The 19,289-nt window shown below is 41.8% G+C and overlaps 1 protein-coding gene across 2 annotated transcripts in view; it reads left to right on the top strand.

Annotated features, from left to right (window-relative positions):
• The window catches only part of tgfbr2b (transforming growth factor beta receptor 2b), a 36,288-nt gene extending 17,201 nt beyond the window's left edge, over positions 1-19,087 (top strand). For both annotated transcript variants that reach the window (XM_076736781.1, XM_076736782.1), the window contains 7 exons: positions 6,259-6,557; positions 6,649-6,897; positions 7,082-7,195; positions 7,391-7,528; positions 10,147-10,288; positions 16,724-16,851; positions 17,865-19,087. In XM_076736781.1, coding sequence (XP_076592896.1) covers positions 6,259-6,557; positions 6,649-6,897; positions 7,082-7,195; positions 7,391-7,528; positions 10,147-10,288; positions 16,724-16,851; positions 17,865-18,125 — 1,331 coding nt within the window. In that variant the 3' untranslated portion in view covers positions 18,126-19,087. The remainder of the gene's footprint in view (positions 1-6,258; positions 6,558-6,648; positions 6,898-7,081; positions 7,196-7,390; positions 7,529-10,146; positions 10,289-16,723; positions 16,852-17,864) is intronic.
• Positions 19,088-19,289: the final 202 nt, after the last annotated feature.

A 19,289-nucleotide genomic window follows, 5' to 3' on the forward strand; every position in this document is an offset into this window, starting at 1 on the left:
GATCTCCTCAAAGTCATTTCTTGGGTTATTTTGGCATCCCTCATGATGAAAGCAGCCTTCCTCATGACATGAAGGGGGGATTTTTGATGTCGGGATGGTGCTTCTATTTTGATTATAAAGAAGAAGAACAAGAGTTAAAAATAAAAAAAGGGAAAAATTAATTAGAAAGACCTCTTGATGCAGCTGGCAAAGAGGAAGAGGAGAAGAAGACGGATATGGAACTATAAAGGAAAAAGTGGCTCTGTGCATGTTCCAAGATCTGTTTTTTTATTCTAGTTTTTTTACAGTTCCTCCTTCACTGTGGAATCTTGGCTTCTCCTCAGTGAGTACATCAGTCTTTTACTCACACAGCAGACCGGTTTATAGAAAAATGACTCAAGCAGGCCATCTATGAGATGTATAAAGAGGAAAAGAACAAGCGCAGTGTGAGGCAAAATAAACTGGTGGCCGGCATATTGAGATGGGATGAGGAAGTAGATGGGGAGCCAGAAACCAAGCGACGGAGAGATGTTGGAGGGAAGGGATGGAGAGCTGGAGAGACATGAGCCATGTGAGCAGTCTGGGTTGTAAAAGCAGTGCTGTAACCATAACAAGTAAATAGTGAGTGTGATATTCACTTTTAGTCAGTGTCACCAGCATCCCTGTGGCTGGATTCCTCCATGCTACCCTATAATATGATACCCAGCTGGATAAAGGGGGGTTTATTTATATACGTTTAGGAGATTCAGAACTTCACAGGAAAACATGTTAAACAACTTTAAACTTTTTTGATATGAGGTTCATGCAGTGAAATAGAACCCATACAAAATGCGGACATAACTTAAAGGAACTTTCTAGTGCACTGTGCAGAGAGCATAACAAAACCCTTTGAAAAGATTATATGACATATGATATATTATAGCTGCATTCATTGATTGTCTCGGCCTTGTAGGAATATTGGAGAAGGCTGAATATCTCTTAAGGTTGCTATGATGAGCATGTTGACAGAGACAGATTGCAAAAACATGGATGGACATAAGACAGTAAAGTTGACATTGAGTTAAAAAAACTCTCAGTAGAGCTGAGCGGAAGAGTCAGATGATTACTGTGGTATCATTTACCACAATATTAAATTACTATAGCAAAGAACATTACTTTTGTTCTAAAAGAAGTGGTGGATTTACACTCACTGCCAGCTCTAAGAAATAGTATTCATATTGAATAACAGAATTTAACTTGCGTTAAATCCACTTCAGGGCACCAATCATTGAAAGGGAAAAGTTGATAGCCAATTAATAAACTGAGTCTCACCCTGAAGGTTGCACACACACATTAGGTTTTCATCACTTTTGGGGACATTACATAGACTTACATTCATTCCCTGGAGACTTACCCGAACCATAACCACTACTTACCTAAACCTAACCCTTAACATTAACCCCAGTCATCACCCTAAAATTTTATTTTGTCCCCATAAGGATGGCAAGTCCGCACAATATGAATCTGCAAACAGATTTATGTCCCCACAACTGACCACACATTCTCCTCTCTGTCTCTGAGAAATGCAGAAGAAGGGCATCGCCCACTGACACACACACACACACACACACACACACACACACACACACACACACACACACACACACACATGCACACAGGCACTCTGAGGGTGGCCTGTGTGTGTTTTGGCATCTCCATCTTACCTTTACTTTAATTACAAGCTGACATCAATTTTCTGGGTAAACATGTACACTTTAACATTTAAACACACCATCTAAGCTGCAGTAATTGAAGTGAGGACATAATGAATCTATCATACACATCAAAATAACATCAAATGACCTTTAGACATGTGTTTGAGGTTATGAAAAAACAGACATCAAGTTAAAAAGTTCTTTGAAATATGTCATTAGGGTTGAAGCAAGAGCCTACACTAATGAAGCTGTTTCCCAAATTATCAACAATGTCACTGAAAAACAGGTTTGTGTCAACTACAACAGAATGGTGATCCGTGCTTTATATAAAAACATTCAACTCTGTTCTTCACATAAAGAAACAACAATCCTGTTAGCTCTGGGTTTGCTGTCCCTGTGTGCAAAGTCGGCATGTTGTATATGTTAGATGTATATCTAAAGAAACAGAATGTATCCGTTGGTGTACATTTAGCTCTGCATTGCAAAGGCTTTTTCTCTGTCCTTTCTTCCCTGTGTGAGTCCTCGATGAAGTCCAGATCATGGAATATTGGCTCCTAAGAGGTGCAGGCCTCAGCTGTAGGTCGGTTCCACGACTGACCTGTGAAAGCAGGCCAGAAATGAATAAACTGGCCTAGACTCACCCCCCTGTTGGCACAGCATTCCTGTGGTCATCCTCTGTAAATCTCACAGGCCTGCTCCTTGACCCAGAGGCCATGTGGACACAACTTCAGGGAGGGTTAAAAGACACCAAATGTTCATCAGCATCCATATTGATTAACACTACATTATCGTTCGATGGTTTGTCACAAAGTCAGTTTGACCATTGTTAATATTAAAAAATTATTTAAAAAAAACATTAATGGAGTTTTAAATGCTGAACTTTTAATTTAAGAATCAATGCAACATGAGAAATGATTTGTCTTTCCTCATAGAGTAAGCACATGTAAAGCACCTTTTTGCTATTCAGTTTCATGTATTTTATGATTGACTTTATGAGAAATCAAAGTGCCACAAGGTCGGTCATAGAGCTGCCGCAGCAGCATCTTATCAGCACATGGTTGCTATTTCTAGGCATCATCATAAAGCTATCAGCTGCTAGACATGACATCACCCTTAACCTGTTAGCCGTTATCGTCTCCATATCACTACTACAGCTGGCTGACGGTAGGTGTGCTGCAGGGATGGACGAAAGAGTAGCTTATTATATTTTGACAGATGTGAGGAGAATTTATAGCAATTACCAAAAAATGTGAAAATGTGAATCTGACAGATCAACAGCTTTCATTTACCCATGGAATGACCAGATCATGGATGAAACATCACATCGGAAAGTAAGCCCTGGTTTTGAATGGAAGTTTTTGATCATGTCAGTATAAGTAATGACATTTGAAGCCTCATTATAAGTGCTCTGCTGGCACAGGAGACAAACTGGCATAGTGAAGGCCTCAGTGAAGTTTGAAGTGTGTTTCAACCTCCTCAGTGTTTATAATGGTTTCCATCTATCCACCCCTCACCTGTTTCAAACATGAAATCATGTCTGGTTCTGTCATTTTCTGTGGAAAATACTTCCTTTTTAATATCCAGCTCACAACTTTGTTATTCACCAAACACTGTGAGGAGCCAAGTAATTAGCAACTGGTTAGAGCATTCAGAGCGTGAGTCAGAGATGGCAGCATTTAAAATCAGAGCATTCACATCCTGAAACACATACACAAACACACTCACACACACAGAGATGACGTACAAGCCAGAGGCAAAGATCCCACTATTAGTCGGAATGATGTGTCAAACCTCATTGAACACTGCGTGAGAACGCTCTGGCATCCTGATTGGAAAAGGCAACATGAGTCCTATTACCAGTTTGTCTTGGCACCGTCTAACCGATTGGTTGTGTTTCTGCCTCGAATACTCACACTTACACAGTCATGGCAGAGAGACAGCCAGGAAATAAGCCTAAAACCTCAAAAACCTCCAAGTAATCTTCAAACCCTTACAGCGAACACACATGTACAGACACATGGAATTTGACAAGCAGTGTCTGACTGTCTGGTCGTCTTTTTTTTGCAACCCACTTAACTACCAGACTTTTGAAGTTGTCTCGTATCTAAAAATGTATTTGTGTGATTAGTATTTTGGATTTATTGCATCAGCAGCTTTGCCCAAAGCGTTTTCAGGAAGATTTACTGCTTCACAGTCACACACACACACACAGCCACACAACCACAAAATGAAGATATTATTCATCCCACTGTGAATATTTTTTACTTGCATGACCACACAGCACCCCAGTACATGATGAATTCAAAGGCAATCGCTTCTTTAAAGAGAGAGAGTTTAAAGCATGAGAATCAGACAGACTTCACAGTTAATGAAGCTGTCCGTTCAAAACGGCTAATGTGCCGTGTGATAACTATTACAGCACACGTTCTGATGATGATTAGATCATGTACCGGCATGACAAAGAATGTTAAGAGTGTTTAATGTTTATTTCACACAGTAATTCAGTCTCTGCTTCTTCATGGTGCCTTTGCAAATTTGCAAAGCCTGCAACCATGTTGCTGCATCGATGCTAATAAATATCTGTCAAGCCACAAATAGACTTGTGATAGATGTTTCTTTTTTGCATGTGTGCTGCTCTCTCAAAAAACAGACAAAAAGCAGAAAATGATCAGGCAATTCAAACTGAGTGTTGTTTTATGGGAAAAGTTTGCTGCAGCTTCGTCGCTAGCTGATAAGGCTGGTGCTCAGTGTATTTAGCTACCAGCATTTTTACTGGACTGGACATGCGTGGACATGTCCATCGCATATCAATCTGTATCAGCATTAAGAACGTGTATTTTCCTACCAATTAAGGTTTACATTTGTTTTTACTTTCACTTTTAATTATTTCATTGACAGTAATATTTATTGATCTATTCAAAATACTTTTATCTTGTCTGATAACCTTTGATACATTTTTAGAGCTTCAGAGTGCTACATATATCTGAATGCAAAATAGATGTTGGGTGGTGCAACTTCCTTAATGGTCAGTCCTTGGCTTGAGCTCCTCCAGCCTGCCAGTGTGGCAGCTTCACTCAGGAGGGTAATGTTAGACTGAGTGAGACACTCTTTGAAAACATGCCCAGCCAGAGCAGACCAGGCCGGGCCGGGCCAAGCCGAGGCAGACAGGCTCTCAACTGTTTTTTCCCCGCTGCTGGAGCTCTGCGGGTTGGCTGCCGCTCTGTCCGGGCTGGCAGTCACAGTATGAGGAGGTAGTTAATGCTACAGCTCATGAAGCTGTAACGGCTGCTCACACTGTTGGCAGTGTCCACTGTGGACCTATTGACTGAGTACACAGTCAGCTCCCTGCTGAGATTACAAACTTGAAGATAAAGACCCACATGTATGTGTGTGTATATATATATATATATATACATATATATGTATATACATATATAGTTTGGATGGAAAGATTGACAGCACGCCATGGAGTGGGGAACAGCATGTTGTTTTCATAGCACAGGCCTCAAGAATTACTTCCCTGTGGTGGGTTGGATTGTTTTGGACTGTTACTGTATGAGTAGTGGGAGGAAATTTGCAGCTTGCTGCTGCTGCATGCAGCACCCAACACACACAAACTAAGCTGTGTGTCCTTCAAAGACCTGCCTTCACACCACTACCTTGTCTTCCGTTGTGGAAATGGACTGTTTCTAAAGAGTGCTTTGAGTTTGTTTGTTAAAGAGGGCCGGACAATATTGTTCATTGTCAGCAACAGATAACATTATTTCTAACCAAAGTCATGGCAGTGACAGAACTATGTTTAGCTCTGAAACCAGATTGATGTGGACTTACCACAGAATTTCTTGAGGTTTTCTGTTTATCAGTATATAGCTATATGTGATAGGAGTCCTTGTGAAAGCACCTGCAGCTCTTTCCCGAAGCAGTTATGTAAAGCTAATTAGCTAACAAAATTAGCTAATAAGCTAACAAAGTAAAGCACTGAAAATGCTGTAATGCGGATTTATACCAACTTGTAACTCCTCTGGTGAACCCCAATCAAGCGAGTTTGCATTAAGAGTCTTCTGTTAGTCCAAAATGGCTGTTACTCTTATTTTTCAGTAGCACTGTGTACCCATATTGCTGGTTTCAAATACCACACATCAGCCCACCTCAGCTGCAGGGAAAACACAGCACATGCTGCTGGCCAGCATGACAGCAAACTGCGATGAGTCATGTTTGCAGCTTTCACCACAATCAGCAGACGCTATATTATAACCTCTGCACCTCTTCACTGACTTTTATGATTCAGTTCAAAGTCAGTCTTAATGTCACCAAGAAACCGCAAGCAGTTTAGTTCTTAGATCTGGGAATTTTATAACCTGGTAGTAGCCAAATACAGTTCTGGCATGCCATATATACTGTAGGGTTTACCCTCCACTACGTCACTGTTCATGCACATTGTGTGTGTTTATTAGTAGCTTTATTTGTGATCTAACTTCAATCCTCGTTACTCTATTTCCTATGTTGGTGTTGCTTAGCCTCTTGGTCTTACACACACCATATACTCTCCACCTTTTCATTCACCTTCTGCTGTCTTCCTCTCCAGTTGTGGGTCCAACTAATGACGATCCATTGGTGTCTGTGATTCTGGTGAGCCTGCTTCCCCTGCTGGTGATGGGGATTGTGGTTGTGGGAATGTTCTACTGGTACCGAGCCTATCGCCAACGTATGCTCAACCAAGAGTGGGAGAGCAGCATTATGAAGCGCAAGCCAAAAGCCGGTGGACTGGACTGCAGTGACGCCTGCGCCATCATGATGGATGATGATAGGTCAGACAGCAGCTCGACGCATGCCAACAGCCTGAACCACAACACTGAACCGCTGCCTATAGAGCTGGATTTACTGGTATAAAGACCTACAAGTGTTTTAGAGTTGGTTTGTGAAGCTATCCTAACCGAAATTCTAACTAAAATCCTAACTTTTCACCCTGTCCCAGGTTGGAAAGGGTCGCTTTGCCCAGGTATACAAGGCTAAACTGAAGCAGACCACCTCAGATCAGTTTGAAACAGTGGCTGTGAAGATCTTCCCCTATGAAGAGTATGCTTCCTGGAAGAATGAGAAGGACATCTTCTCCAATACAGACCTCCGACACGAGAACATCCTCCACTTCCTGACAGCTGAGGAGAGGAAAGTGGAGAAACAGTATTGGCTCATCACTGCCTTCCACTCCAGAGGAAACCTACAGGTGAGGCCGCCACTCTTAGGTAACCCAGCAAGAGTGTAGCAGCATTGCTCCAAGCTGTAAATTGCTATTCCCACTGTAGATAGTCTTTTTTCATTCCAAAGTTTCAGCATGAATCTGTTTGAAATTCTCCAGCCATTCCTTCTTGTTACACTGCTACCAATCCCATCATCCCTCTACTCTCCAGGAGCACCTGACACGTCATGTGATCAGCTGGGAGGAACTGCAGGTGCTGGGAAGCTCTCTGGCCCGGGGTGTCGCCCACCTTCACAGTGACCGCCTCCCCTGTGGACGCCCTAAGGTATGAATATCTCCATTTTCATGAAAATCATACCTGTGCTTTACAAGGCATCTTGTCATTCACCACACTGATCAGAATGAAATGTTTTCATATATAATTTGTATATATGTTTGCACTTACAAGTTTACATATGCTTTTTAAATTTATACTTAAGTAGAATTATTTTTGACGGCCATACTTTGACTATGACTCAAGGTGGCCATAGTCCACCGAGACCTGAAGAGCTCCAACATCTTGGTGAAGAACGACCTGACGTGCTGCCTGTGTGACTTCGGGCTGGGACTCCGTCTGGACAGCAGCCTGTCTGTGGATGACCTTGCCAACAGTGGACAGGTTGGTTAAAAAGCCTCTTTAAAGTACTTTTCTTCCTCATTATGTGACTGCATAGTCTTCCATTTTTTTAATCAAGCATTATTTTATTGAGACTGAGTTTATGTACGGTTTAGTCCAGTGGTTTCCAACCAATTCCAAAATCAATCTGAACCATCAGATGATTCATCTGAGAGGAAAAAAGAAAAGTAAAGTTCTGCTAGACAAATTTGTCTTCGTTTTTTGGACTTTTGTTCAAGGGATCACAAGCTAAAAGTGCTGGGAACCACTGGTTTAATCTCCAATAATGTATTTTATACAATTATCATATGTTTTTAGTGTATAATCTTAATCTGAATAATGATAATTATCGTTGTCAGCTAAATGTAGTTAATGTAAAAAGTACATTATTTCCCTTTGACATGTAGTGTATTTGCAGTATAAAGTAGCAGAACATTGAAACTTACAGTGGTTACAAACCTAATTACTAGTGTCAGGTGCGTAATATGCTGCGACAAGCTGTGCGGTTTGAAGAAGAAGTGTATTATCTGCTGTTATGGACACTCACTCTGTTTGCCATCCAAGCCCTGCATTAACACAGCTTCAGTGAGATATGAGCTTGCTGTGTTTGTTTTGCTTTCCTCTATCTAAGTCTCTGTGTGTATTTATGTGTTCTGATGCACTACACCTCATTTGCTCACAGATGAAATATGACAGAGACAGACAGGCAATCAAAGGATGACGAGAGACGTGAAGGCTTTGTTGTGACATGCACGCTCCTCAAGGCAGTTCTCAGTTCATTCTCGAGCTTTTTCCCAGTCTGTCAGTGGGACTTTGTCCCTCTATGCTTTATGATTCACTGGCTGTAAATACATTAGAGACAGATGAGAGGATGTTGATTAATGTGTTGAACATTTGTGACCCTCACACATGCTACCCTCTACTCACACATATGTACACAAACACAAACACAAACACATGCACAAACAGTACATGCAAACACTGAAAAAAGTGGGCTATGACTCACATCACCACTTGCTGTCCTTGAGTCTTTTCCTGGTCAGTAGCAGAGAGATAGTCTGCATTTGTTGCTGTGCTCTCTATGGCATTGTTTTATCCATTCAAATGCTCAAATTATGATCCACAGCAGTCACATAGTGTTCCATTCACAATTGGAAGCTGGAAATTCCCAGCTGGCAAGTTGTAATTATAACCTCTGTGTGTGTTCATGTAGCCCAGCTTGGAAAAACCTGTGAAGAAACATGGGCAACCGCAAAAGCTTTTTTGCCTTGCAAAAAAAAAAAAAAGTGTTCCACACACAACAGCAGATATTATGTCAGCAATATTTTGCAAACATAGTCAGCAAGCTCGTTCAGCTTTGTGTGTTTATCCACAAAAATGTTTTGATAGAGTTAAATGCAATGCTGAGAACCAAACTTAAGAGTTCCTGGAGGGTTATTACAGCAGCGACGACTGTGATACAGTGTAGCATATACACATTATTTTACTACTTCCCTAATTCTGACATGAAGGATCGTTATGCAACTGCTTCCTGGGTGGAAAGTGTTGCAGCGCAGCGGCATCAGGCGCCATTATGCAAATTAATACTGATTCAAACAAAAACATTACTCATTACAAGCTGCAAAGCTTTTCTCTGCCCCACTATCTCACATCATCAGGTGTTTCCTGCTGGACACAATCAGTAGTATGCAAGCAGCATCTGATGACTTCTGACTTGACTCGACAAGATCAAATAGAGTTGTAGCTCAGCTTGACTTGAATACCAATGACTCACTTGGACTTCAGCCTTTTGATTTTGGCGTGACTTGAATGATGGCCTCTCTTGGCCCAAAGATGGAGCCAGTGTGTGATTATATTAGAAGTAAAACCCACAACATTTTCAATTTATAACAGGTAGATGTGTAAAGTGTGTAGAACTTACTGGTCTTGAGTTAGGACTTGAATTGGAACTTGTAGATCATAACTTGAGACCTACTGGCCTTGACTTTGGACCTGACTTGTTGAATTTATTGGTCTTGAGTTGGAACTTGACTGAGGACTTGATGGTCTTCACTTGGGACTTCATAGCCAACACTTGAGACTTACCTGTGACTTGCAAAACAGGGACATTTTGCTACCTCTGGTTGTGCAGAACTCCCATCAAGAGTTTACAAGGAACTCATCTGCAGGGCACAGGAACACTGCAACACAACAGCAAGTGTAATTTTCAATGGTGCATTAGAAAGTACACTTAACTGTGCCCAGTGCAGTAGCTTATGTGTGTAATTTGATTGCACACAAACAGGTGAATAACCAGAAAATAAAATACATCCCCAGTGTAGTTGTGTATCTTATTCAATATCCAATAATAAATGAAACCAGGAGGTGAATCAGGTTTATTGTCACAGAGCCCAACGGCTGTCACAAGCCAGACAATGGGAGAGGTTAAACACAATGCTCCTGCTGACTGATATAGTGTTTAATGTGTGAGGGGTGTGCCAGAAGAGTGTGAGATGCAGTTATTCCTGTTATTTTCGGTCTTTCTGATAAAACAGCAAGACTGTGTGTGTGTGTGTGTGTGTCTGTGTGTGTGTCTGTGTCTGTGTCTGTGTCTGTTAACCCCCCCGGTGTCTCTACTGCAGGTGGGCACTGCACGTTACATGGCTCCGGAGGTCCTGGAGGCCCGACTGAATCTGGAGAACATCGAATCATTCAAACAGACCGACATTTACTCCATGGCCCTGGTCCTCTGGGAGATGACGTCGAGGTGTGAAGCTGTTGGAGGTCAGTGCAGTAATTACCTGTTTTTGGCTTTGGGAAGTATGATGCCATGTGACACACTAGCACAAGCTCACACATAGAACTACACAAATCCTGCTGAGGTAAAGCGTCAACCACTGGGAATACTCAACAATGACAATACGTCATGAGCTCTGGGTTATCATAACAAGCTCAGTAGGTGAGCCGATTCACTGGTAGTGATGTCATCATGTTCGAGTTCATCCGTCCTCACATGTAGCATTTGAGGCAGCATGTAAAGGCTGAACCTATACTAAACCTTAATGAGTAATTAGTATGAATCAGTATATTAGTGTAATATTATAATATGAAATAAAAGGTATAATTACATTTAATAGTATACTGTATACCACTAGTATAATGTTAGTTCCAACTGGACAATATACCAGTTTAAGCAATACACAACCAATATTTATGTTATTTGTAGGTTTTGTTCCTTGTGCAAGAAATATAGTCTTAATGTTAAGTACTAACTTGTCAGTAATCAAATAATCGAAACATTCATGCATAACAATGAGTTCAACATTTCTAATGTTGCTATGGCACATCAAGCCTTTTTTAATGTTCTGCCCCATCCAGGCTGTGATTGGTTGGTGACACTGATGAGCACATTGCCGTAATGAAAAGCTGAACATGTTGCAACAAAAGGCATCCAGTACAACTACATAGCCAGCTAGCTAAACCCAAACCTTGCTTATCTTATGCCTTATGTCTTACCTCCTCAGCTGGAAAACCTTTAGCTGAACTGGGAGCACTGCCCTCTCCTCTCTGCTGCCAGTGTCTACTGAGTTCAGGCTCACTGGGATCAGATAATTGACTTGTAAGAGTGACAAAATAACTAATGTGTCATTTTAAAACATTTGGCTGCATCAGCCTCAAGAGACTTCAGCCACTTCTCTCTCTCAGCTTTTCAGCACCACCTTTAAATTGTTTCTCTTTTTGTTAGTTCGTCTTGCTCCACTCCACTTTTTCCACCCCCTAATGAGATGGAGAAAGGGGCAGGGCCCAGGTAAGGTTAGAATGGACTGCACCAAAAGGAACTGGCTGGGAGAGAGATACTGACAGATGTAATACCCAGCTGCAGTGGGCCAGTCGGCCACACAGTGCTTGGGTATTTTTATTCAAGTGGGCACTGGGATTAATTGAAAATATCTATATTTTGCATTGCATCAGCCCCAGTTGTCAAGCAGCAAGATGGCCAGTCCCTCATTGCCTTCAGTGTTAACTTACCCCATCTGAGGAGATGGAGGCTTCTGTTTGTTTTTCATTTACAGAACAAATACAAATATTTCAAGAAAACTTTGACAAGAAAGAAGTGTTAAATTATCTTTTCTGTTGTCTTTTTTGCTGCATTCAATGATTCAGACTAGATGACCTTTAGATAAAATGTACAGGGCCCCATCAATCACCCAAGTATTTCTTCTGTATTCACTTTGAGCACCATTCACAGGAAGCTGACTCAATTTGATTATGTTAGATTAGTCTTACCAACTTTAGTATTTTCCTAAATCAGTCAGTGTTTCATGTTATCATAGCAATCTACTCAACATTTCACTGCAGGCCCAGAACTTTAAAATGAAGCTGATGTTTTACATGGTTTACACAACTTAATAAACGCTGAAAGCTAGAGTGATTATAGACATCCAGATTAGACAGAAATAGATCACACAGACAACTGTTATGCAACATGTTTGAATATTTGTGCATTTTCTGTTTGTAGCATGAAGGGACTGCAGCTGCATGTTATACTTAGTCAGAGTCACATCCTTATGTCTGTTATGACACCAGTGTCTGCACTTTAGAGAAACCTTTTTTGCTCTTCTCTACATCCTTATTATTATACGTATATCTGACAGTGCATACAGTACTGCAATCTGAGAGTCGACATACACCCACTTACAACTTGTCCTAATGGTGTGTACCTACTGTATGCTTGTGTGTCTGTGACCTACATAATACAGACAGGAGGTCCTGGCTGCTGTTTCCTGTTATGCAGTGACTGGGGGTTTGTGTGTCAACAGGGAGTCTGATGGTCGTGTCTGTCAGACTACACCTCGACCTCAGCCCCAGGTCTGCAGCAGGAATCTGAGGAATGTCTGATATGTGAGGGAGACGATCTGAACTCTGCTGTTGCCCTTCTTTGGGCAGTGGATCAGGGAGAGCGGGATTGATACTGTACCTGTTTCAGCTGGCTGTGCCTGTGAGTGTGTGTGTGTGTGTGTGTGTGTGTGTGTGTGTGTGTGCGTGTGTGTGTGTGTGTGTGTGTCCATGCTCAGGAGGCTTAAAAGTCCACACGAGAATAGGATAGTTTTCATCCTCAGGTTGAAGTGTGTGTATGTTTGTGTATCTCAGCAACCCTTAAAGTTTGTATCAAAGTTTCACTTTGTGTCAGAGCCATTTTTCTTCAGTAGAAGTGGACATCCTCGTAGTTGAGAGTCGTAACTCCATCACAGTATGGTGTGTGAATATTTAAATGAACATAATCTTTAAAAATCCAAGCCTATCTTTCAACTCTAAAGCCAGGTCTTAACAGTCAGTCTTTTGGACTGGACAAAATGTCCTCACTTTCCAAAAATGTTCTCAGTCATGGCAAAAGAAGCGCACACACACACACACACACACACACACACACACACACACACACACACACACACACACACACACACACAAAATCTTTTCTGTTTCCTCCGACCTACTCTCCTGGGAGTAGAGAGGGAGTCTCTCCGGTCCACCTCCGTCCCTCCGCCTACTGGGCTTTTCTAGACAGCCTGAGACATTTAGAACTAGACAGTCACATTCCAACATCTATCTGTTTGTCTGTGTGTGTGTGTGTGTGTGTGTGTGTGTGTGTGTGTGTGTGTGTGTGTGTGTTTATTTTAGAGAGGTACATAGACACAAGACAAGAAGTGAAGGTACTAGACAGATGTCCTTATCTAGCCTTGTGTCTATGTCTCAATCTGGGATTGTGTGTGTGTGTGTGTGTGTGTGTGTGTGTGTGTGTGTGCGTGTGTGTGTGTGTGTCCATGTCCTCTGTCTCCATCCCAACAGGGGACAGAATAGTGGATGGAAATACTACCCTGTGCTGGCCTTGTTGTTGTGGTCAGTTATAGTACATTCTCCGTGTGTCGCTGAGCATTTTATTTACATATCCTGAATTAGCCTGCAGGGCGCGGCAGGGCCTGCATGTTCTGTCTGAGCTGAGGGTTATGCAGGGTAATGGAGCGGGGCGAAGAGCTTGCACTGTGCCAAGCAGAAGGCTTGTGGTCCATGAAGGGAGACAGCCTTTGGCAACAGCTGGTGAGGGGCTGACAATCTGTCCCTCAGCCTCTGCCTCAGCGACATTTCAGAGGAAAAAGAAGAGTTTGATATTTTGAGAAATATGATCATTTGCTCTCGCCAGAAGCAGATGAGAAGATAGATACCACTTTCACCTGTGAGGCCAGGGGGCACTTAGCTTTGCTTAGCTTAGTAGGGGTGAATTGCTGTCTTGGTTCTGTCGAAAGTCCAAAACTATGTTCACCAGTGGATCTAAAGATTATTAATTAACATGTTGTATCTGTTTAATTGAAATGTAAACAGAAAAGCTGAGGGACAGACATGCAAAATGTAGCTTATTTTATGTTATTTTAGAATGAATAAGAATGAAAGTAGCCGAGTCACTCATGTTCCCATCAACTGTCAACAGTCATTTTCAGGCCTGGACATAAATGGAACTAGTTTTACCTGCTTGCAGCAAAGGCGCTTCCCCCTCTTACTGTTGCTTCTTTAAGCTCCATCAAAAACACCTTAAACTTTTACAGCACCCTAATGTGCACAAACGCACAAACCTGCTGCAGCAGTTCAGAGAGAATGTCGTGTCTTGATGAAAGGGTGTGGTTCAGCAGAGTTTACTTCTCGTGATGTAGTGAGCACTGGGCCGATGTGGGATCAGTCTCATGTTATACGCCTGTTTGGAGACGACGGCCTCTTAAACGCCAAACATGGAGCTGCTTTTCTTTCAAGATAGCAAATCCCAGACATTGTAGCCAGCCTCAGAGATTTCTGCTAACCTCCCGGCCACAAAGGTTTCAGACAGATAATCTGAAAAGGAAACTGTCGTAAACCGCTTTCCGCCCCTTAGATTGGATATACCAGGGTTTTAACCACGGGCCCCAGACAGCGAGGGGAAAGTGAGACTGAGGCTCTGGTTGCAGTCTCTTGTGAAATCTGTTCTCAAACCACGGATGAAATTCTTCTCATAGCTTTCAAATGTCCAGAGCTGCTGTGGGGAAGCAGGACGCACTTCTCATATAGACTGCAGTGATACTCTCTTATGTCTGCTTACTTCTCTGCTATCCCAGATATCATTCAGAAACATGAGGATAAGTGTATTGGAGCCAAATGGTCATCAGAGCGTGAAATGAGACCTTTTCCACTCAGTCATGCCTTGATGTTTAGAAAGTGCTCCACCTCTTTTTATTTCTGTTTTCAACTTTCTCGTTTTAGGTCAGCTTGCACTCCGCTGTTCTGTGTTTCAGCTGTATCCAGTCCAGGAAAATTTATACCAGCTCCGCAGCAGGAGATCTAAACAGCAGAGAGCTGACGACAATACCAGCCCTGGCATAAATAACCTCCAGGGGAATGGGCCGGACCCGGCTGGGTCCTGTTTTAAAATACTAAAACGGGGGAAGTTCCACATGTCAAAAACAGGAAGTGTGGGCCTGTAGAGTAAGCTTCTCTGTACACAGTCCCAATCCCAGTCCTCCAACTTCCTGTCCGGGGGTTCCACTCCAGCCTTCCCACTTCCTGAGTTTGAGGACACAGCAGCAGAGACTAAAAAGAAGAAAATACTGCAGCTTTTCCTAGATTTCATCCTACTATACCAAAACTGCCAAGCCAGATCATGGGCAGATTGGAGACTGCTGGGCAAATAACCTCAGCACAATGTCCACTGAGTTGTTGCTTTGGTGTTTTTGATCATATCACAGCAGGTGGAGTTTGTCCAGTAAGTCAACAGCCTTGTGTAGTCAGGACGAGAAGTCCACTCATATTCATACAACACTGACTGAACATGTGGAGAAATCGAAAGCTTTGACAGAGCTGCTCTAGTTATGGTTGTTAAGCTATGATTGAACAGTCGGTGTTTCAGTTTCATTGTAACTGGGCGGTCTCCACCTGCTGATGAAGACCATGTGACATGGATGAAAGTCCCAGAACAACAACTAAATGAACCATGTGTTCAGATTATGGCTGTTTCAAAGGTCAAGAATGAATTTTGAAGCTCAGTTTGGAGGCTGCTTGTGGAAGTTAAATTTGATTGGAAGCCAATTTGGAAATCCTTCATCAACATAATGTGTTAGTAAAACCTTTCAGATATGTGGGTGAGAACACGTGGGGAAGAGTTGATTTCTAGTGCAGCAGTGGTGATTCACCTTGACAGGAAATATTTAATTCATTTTAGTGTATATGCCCGGAGAAAACATCACACATCACACCAAATATCACAACCAAAGAAAGTAGACAGCGGTAAATAATGATTGGTGACAGGTTGTGAAATACAGGACGTGGAAAGTGTTAATATAAGAACAAGAGGTGGGGCATATAACAAGGTGCTTACACTGTTTGCTAAATATGCGTGTCATATTCTGGCTCAGATGGGTAAAGGAGGATGACTGTGCAGCAACTAGTGTCTCATTTCACAGTAACTGTGAGATCCTGAGAGCCTTCTCTTTGGAGCTGAAGACGGACTGCAGCTGTTGTGAGTTCAGTTTCATGAGGTCTGGACCCAATCCCAGAACTTTGTTTTTCATTTTTCACGGTTTCGACGTTATGCTCTCTCTTTTTCCCCGCTAGTTCTTCAACATGAGGTAGTAAAAAAATAAATAAATAAATAAATAAAAAATACGACTGTGATTTTGGTGTCCTATACGATCTGAGGCTGCGACTAATTGCTTGTTAGTGGAAGCTGATTTGTTGTTTTTTTTAGAAAGAATCATAGTGAGCATTGTCCCTTTCATGGAGACATCATAAAAGACAATTTATTTCCTACTGTCAGCGTTATTAGTGCCAGTGTACAAAGTTGACAGCTCTGGTGAAACAGCTCAGTGGTTTGGGCTGGAATGACTTCATGCCAGGATGCTTTTACACCTTCTAATCACATTAACTCAGTCGGCCACCTGTTCCACTCTGTCTTCCTCTGTGACATTTTATCTTCACTGTGTGATAAGCCATGCCATGAAATGTGCAATTGTTTCATGTTCATGCTGTACTTGGCCAATTCATCTATATCTTATCATCACGTCCTTGCAAGGAAGTGTCAAACATGACAGAAACACGATAACACAGATGACATCACAGAAAGAAAGTATATTTTCTTCACTTGAGACTCAGGTGATGATCTGCAGTCCATATCTGATCTGTGTGTTGTGTTTATGTTTGCAGAGGTAAAGGACTACGAGCCTGCATATGGCTCTAAAGTACGAGAGCACCCCTGTGTGGAGAGTATGAAGGACAACGTACTGAGAGACAGAGGAAGACCCGAGATCCCTGACACCTGGCTCCGGCATCAGGTCAGACACACACTGTGCTTCTTTACTGGAATGACATTTACAAACATTACACAGTATGGATATGCACCATTATTCACCACTCTGTGCTAAATTTCAAGGTTTATATTACATATATGTACCAGTGTTAGTCAGAAGGCTCATTTTCAGCAGTCATCACAATCAACACTGTATGCAGAGTTCGGCTGAAGTGTGCATTCAGAAGGTAGATGATCTGAGTACATGCTGAGTGAAATGATTTACACTTTATGTGATGAATTTTAATTTAAATGCATGAACATAAACAAAATTATTATGTAGCATCATTATTCTGACTGCAGTAAATATTCAACATATTATACCGTTACATGCATCTGTATGTATTTGACAAACATTTGCACAACACACACACACACACACACACACACACACACTAATATGCAGCCAGCATCTCAGATTGAATCTTGCGCCTCCATATTGAGGTTGAGAACCTCTAGTTTACTCATAAACAAAGTATTGTGTATATGCATGTATAAAAATATATGTTTGTTTGTTTTGTTTTTTATCATGAAACCTTATCTGATAAGTAACTAGCAATTCAAGTTGTTAGATCATTGTAGTCCCGTAAAAAGTACAATATTCCCTCCCCTCTGATATGTAATGGAGTAGAATTATAAAGCTACATATAATGGAAATATTCAAGTAACGTACAAGTACCTAAAAATAGTAGGCGGATGTGTATTAAAAGGAAATAGAAGTGAAATGGCAGAAAACCACTAACGACACTTATATTGGCATGTTGTGTGAACAAATGTGTTACATAACTGCAATGGAAAGACACACAACCAGGATGTTCTGATGTATGATGCTCCTCTGTCAACAGAGGACTGCAGCAGCACAGGTGGTTACGTGTAAATTGTTATATCGCATTAAAATGACTTGTGGTTGGTTGAGAAGTTGCAACCTTTACTCAAACAGTTGAAGAAAGTCTATTTAGTGTGAGGTATCACATCCCTTCTCTCTTCCTCCCTCTGCAGGGTGTGGCAGTGATCTGCGCCACCATCATGGAATGCTGGGACCACGACCCAGAGGCCCGACTCACCGCCCATTGCGTCGCTGAACGCATCTCCGAGCTGGAGGATGAGATGGACAAACTGTCCAGCCGCAGCTCCTCAGCAGAGAAGATTCCAGAGGAGCTGAAGATCCCAACAGAGGTGGAGATCCCGGAGGAGATGGTGAAAATCACAGAAATACAGGACATCATAGCTGTGGACTGCTCTGTGAGCGACGAGAAGTGAGAGGAAGCTCCACACTTTCAAGGACTCTGAGGGAGGTTTTTCAGCAGGGGCACTTATTCTACTTTGATGGGATTGAAGGGAGAAATCTCAACAGTGATGTTTAGGAGCTGAGCTTCTGCATCCCAGGACGTTGAGCTGAGTCACAGTGTCATATCTCATTCTAGCCCAGCAAAGAGGAACTCTGGGTGATGCTTTTGGACTTCACCACTTCTAAAATGTTATAACTTGCCTTAATTAGCCAAAAAGCAAAAAAGCCAAAGTTAACTGGAAGCTTCCAAAGATGTGCTGAGCATGGAGACAGTATTTTCCGAAGAGTCAGACAGGCTTCTCTCTCTTTCTGACAAATAAACAGGGCAATAAGTGTTAAACCAAAGACATTTGATGTGCACTTTACCATGTAATACTTATGCATTACAGATGTTTGTCATTTTCATATGTTCATGTATTCTAACATATCGGAGTTAAGGGGAGTTTTTGCCTAAAAGTGCCTTTGAGTGTCTGACGTTGAGCCAGCAGAGATGTCGCCTGAACACTAATGATGCTGTGGACTCCATCCTCAACAGCAGGAATCCAAAGGAATGTGCATGCGTGCGTGTGTGTGTGCGTGTGTGTGTGTGTGTGCGTGCATGCGTGCGTGTGTGTGTGTATCCATGTTGTTTTTACCCAGCTATTCTTAAACCTTGTTTGCCAGATAAACAAGCACAATGTACATAGAGACAATAACTGTACATAAGAGACAAATCAGCCAAAAAGGGAAAGTAATCCTACTACTTATCTTTGAATGCAGAGATTAAAAGACTTCATAGAGATGTATTTTTTAAACCATTTTGTATGTTTTCTGTCTTTATCAACGGGACACTGAGGAGAGTGCCAAAGATCTTTTCCCCTGCCTTACATACATTGTGTGTTAAATGTAAAATATTGTAAATCTTTTATGAATTAAAGATATTTCTGTATACTGAGATTCTGTTCTTAGTCCATCTGTAATCCAACCATTCAACAGTCTTATCATTCATATTCATGTCTTTTTGCTCACGTGAATATTCTTAAAAATCTAGATTAGGAATCAGGATTAGCTAGGTGGTTAAATAATTTCTCTCTGCTACCTTCTAGTTTGTATGTCTAACGAGTTAGCAAACACTTATATATTCAAATATGTTCTGT

Source organism: Chaetodon auriga, chromosome 8 (genome assembly GCF_051107435.1).
Source record: "Chaetodon auriga isolate fChaAug3 chromosome 8, fChaAug3.hap1, whole genome shotgun sequence".
Taxonomy (NCBI): Eukaryota; Metazoa; Chordata; class Actinopteri; order Chaetodontiformes; family Chaetodontidae; genus Chaetodon; species Chaetodon auriga.